This window comes from Manacus vitellinus, unplaced genomic scaffold, assembly GCF_001715985.3.
Source record: "Manacus vitellinus isolate BGI_N305 unplaced genomic scaffold, ASM171598v3 scaffold_64_pilon, whole genome shotgun sequence".
Lineage (NCBI taxonomy): Eukaryota > Metazoa > Chordata > Aves > Passeriformes > Pipridae > Manacus > Manacus vitellinus.
Genome location: NW_021940718.1, coordinates 1,091,839 through 1,094,346, shown reverse-complemented (window position 1 = coordinate 1,094,346; position 2,508 = coordinate 1,091,839). Strand labels below are relative to the sequence as shown.

The window sequence follows — 2,508 nt, the reverse complement described above, 5'->3', positions numbered from 1 at the left end:
AGCAGGGAAGGAGCTCCGAGGTTCTGAAGCCCCGTCACGTGCCCGGTGTCGACTCAAAACCTCCCCGAGATCAAAGGAGCTGCTCCACATCCTCGTCCCACCCCCTGCACGGATCCACTGCACCACTGGGGCTTTGAAGCCCGTTTTTCCAAGGGATAACTGGGACACAGATAACCAAAAACTGCTGGGGTTTGAGGGGCAGGGCAGCAGATCTGAGCTTGGCTGTTGTTCCTTCAGCACAACCTCGTTGTTTCCTCACAACCCACACCTTGGAAGGGCTCTGAGCACCCCGGGGAGCAGCAACATTCCCCAGTAATGAGTGGATGTGCTGGTGCAAAGCCTTCATGTTCACTTTTCTCCTCCCAGAAACAAACAGGTAATGCTGGCAGCCGAGTGCCAGTCACAAGTGTTTTGTGCTATTTAGGCAGTCGGAGGGAGGAGGAGGAGGAGGAGGGAAAGAAAAGGCAGGAGCAGGTTAGAGAAGACCAGAAATAGCAAAGAAGCATCCAGAAAAAAAATGATAACAAGCAGAGAAGTGTTTGGAATGAAAGATGGAGAGAGAGAAAAGCTCAAGGGGTGGTGAAAAAGGGGCAGAACCCCCCCATTGAGCTGCACACTCAGTCCCTGCTCAGCCAAGGCACTGCTGTCCCTTCACATCCCCACCTTTTGCTGGCTGTACATCCACAATCATGCAGTCATCATCTTCCTCATCCTCCTCAGTGTCTGCCTGGAATCCATCCATCTCCACAGCTTCAGCCTGGAGGGGGAGAACAGGCAGCAGGTGTGTGACAGCACGGGGAGGGGGACACGGGGCACGGGGAGGGGGGGCACGTTTGGAGGGAAAAACAAAACTACAAAAAACAAATCAGCAATTCCCAGGCACTGACTGGGGCCAAAAGGCCTCACCTGCAGTGGCACAAACGGTGGGAGCTGTGCCAAGAGCTCCTGCTCCAGGATTTTTCCCCTCTTGCACAAGGAGCTGAGCAGCCCCCGCAGAGCAGGGTTGGCTGGAGCCTCAGGGGGGATCTGACTCTGGGTTTTGTTGGATTTTGGGAAGGGAAATCTCCCCCCCTGAGCCTCAGGGGGGATCTGACTCTGGGTTTTGTTGGATTTTGGGAAGGGAAATCTCCCCCCCCCCTCCAATTATTTTTGTACAATCACAGAATCCTTTAGGTTGGAAAAGATCTCCAAGATCCTCGAGTCCAACCACGTCCCCAAGAGCCACATCCACAGGGCTGGTAAATCCCTGCAGGGATGGGACTCCCAGGCCTTGAAAATCCCTGTCCATGGAGAAATATTCCCTAATATCCAACCTAAACCTCCCCTTGAGGTCATTTCCCCTTGTCCTGTCCCTTGTCCCCTGGGAGCAGAGCCCACCCTGGCTCCCCCCTCCTGTCAGGGAGTGAGAAGGTCCCCCAGAGCCTCCTTTTTCCCCCACTTTTGGGTGTTTTTTTTCTTCCTCCTGAAGGTGGAAAACGACATTTTGTGACCTCCCCCTGGCTCCTCCTCTTTGTCAATCAGCTTTTATCCAGGGTGAGATTCTTCCTTCCCTGCCCAGGTTTTTTCTGCATGGAAAAAAAGCCCCAAAAACTCCCTTATTTTGAGGGGAGAAACCCCCCCACAAGGAGTGGCACAAACTGAAGCTGCCCAGCTGTGGGAGGGCTTTTTTTTTAATTATTTTTTACCCTTCAGCTGGAACTGGGGAATGAAAACCCTGCTCCCCATCCCCAACAGGCTGTTCCAAGGCCAGGAATTCCCAGTTTACACCTTTCACTGCCCACTCCAACCCCCACTTCTCCTCTCTCTCACCTTGACTTACACAAGTCCTGCTCTGAGCCTGGGGGCAGTGCCAGGGGAGGGAATCTGGAGCTCTGCCCTCCCCCAGGCTCTCCCTAAGCTTCCATCAGGTAGGATTTGGGCTCTTAATCCCACAGCAGGGCTGAGCTGGGCATCCTGAAAGGCTTTTTGGGACTGTGACACCTTTGCACCTCGGCAGCACAGCTTGGAGGAGCTTTGAAACCTTCAGGCTGGTGATGTAATTCTCCTCCAAGGCTTTGTTTTGCTGAATTTCCAGTGGGTGCCAAGCAGAGACTTTTATCTCCCTGCCTTTATTTAGTGCAGCAGAATAAATAAAAAAAAAAAAAACAAGAAAAAAACCACCAAGCAGATGGAGTTTGGGGGCTGAACAGCTTCTCACAAGTCTCTGATCTCCATCAGTACCTGAATGCTGAGCTTTTGCAGTGGAAAAGCCAAAAAAAAAAAAAGAGCCAAGAATAGATTGGGAAGGAAAAGCATCAAAAGCATCCAAAGCCTCCTCTGTGGTCCAAGGCAGGGGGTGGAAGGAGATGAGCCTGAAGGTCCCTCCCAACCCAAACTATTCCTGGATTCTTCCCTGACCTGGTGCACGGGACAGGAGGAATAAATGGAGCTGGAGAGGGACTGATTCCAAGGGCCTGGAGGGCCAGGACAGCAGGGAATGGCTTCCAACTGCCAGAGGGCAGGGGTAGG

At 52.8% G+C, this 2,508-nt stretch overlaps 1 protein-coding gene across 1 annotated transcript in view; it reads right to left on the bottom strand.

Moving 5' to 3' along the window:
- The window catches only part of CHAF1A (chromatin assembly factor 1 subunit A), a gene marked incomplete at its 5' end in the record, with an annotated part of 18,669 nt that overhangs the window by 1,321 nt on the left and 14,840 nt on the right, over nucleotides 1-2,508 (bottom strand). The window contains one exon of the mRNA XM_029963872.1: nucleotides 664-757. Coding sequence (XP_029819732.1) covers nucleotides 664-757 — 94 coding nt within the window. The remainder of the gene's footprint in view (nucleotides 1-663; nucleotides 758-2,508) is intronic.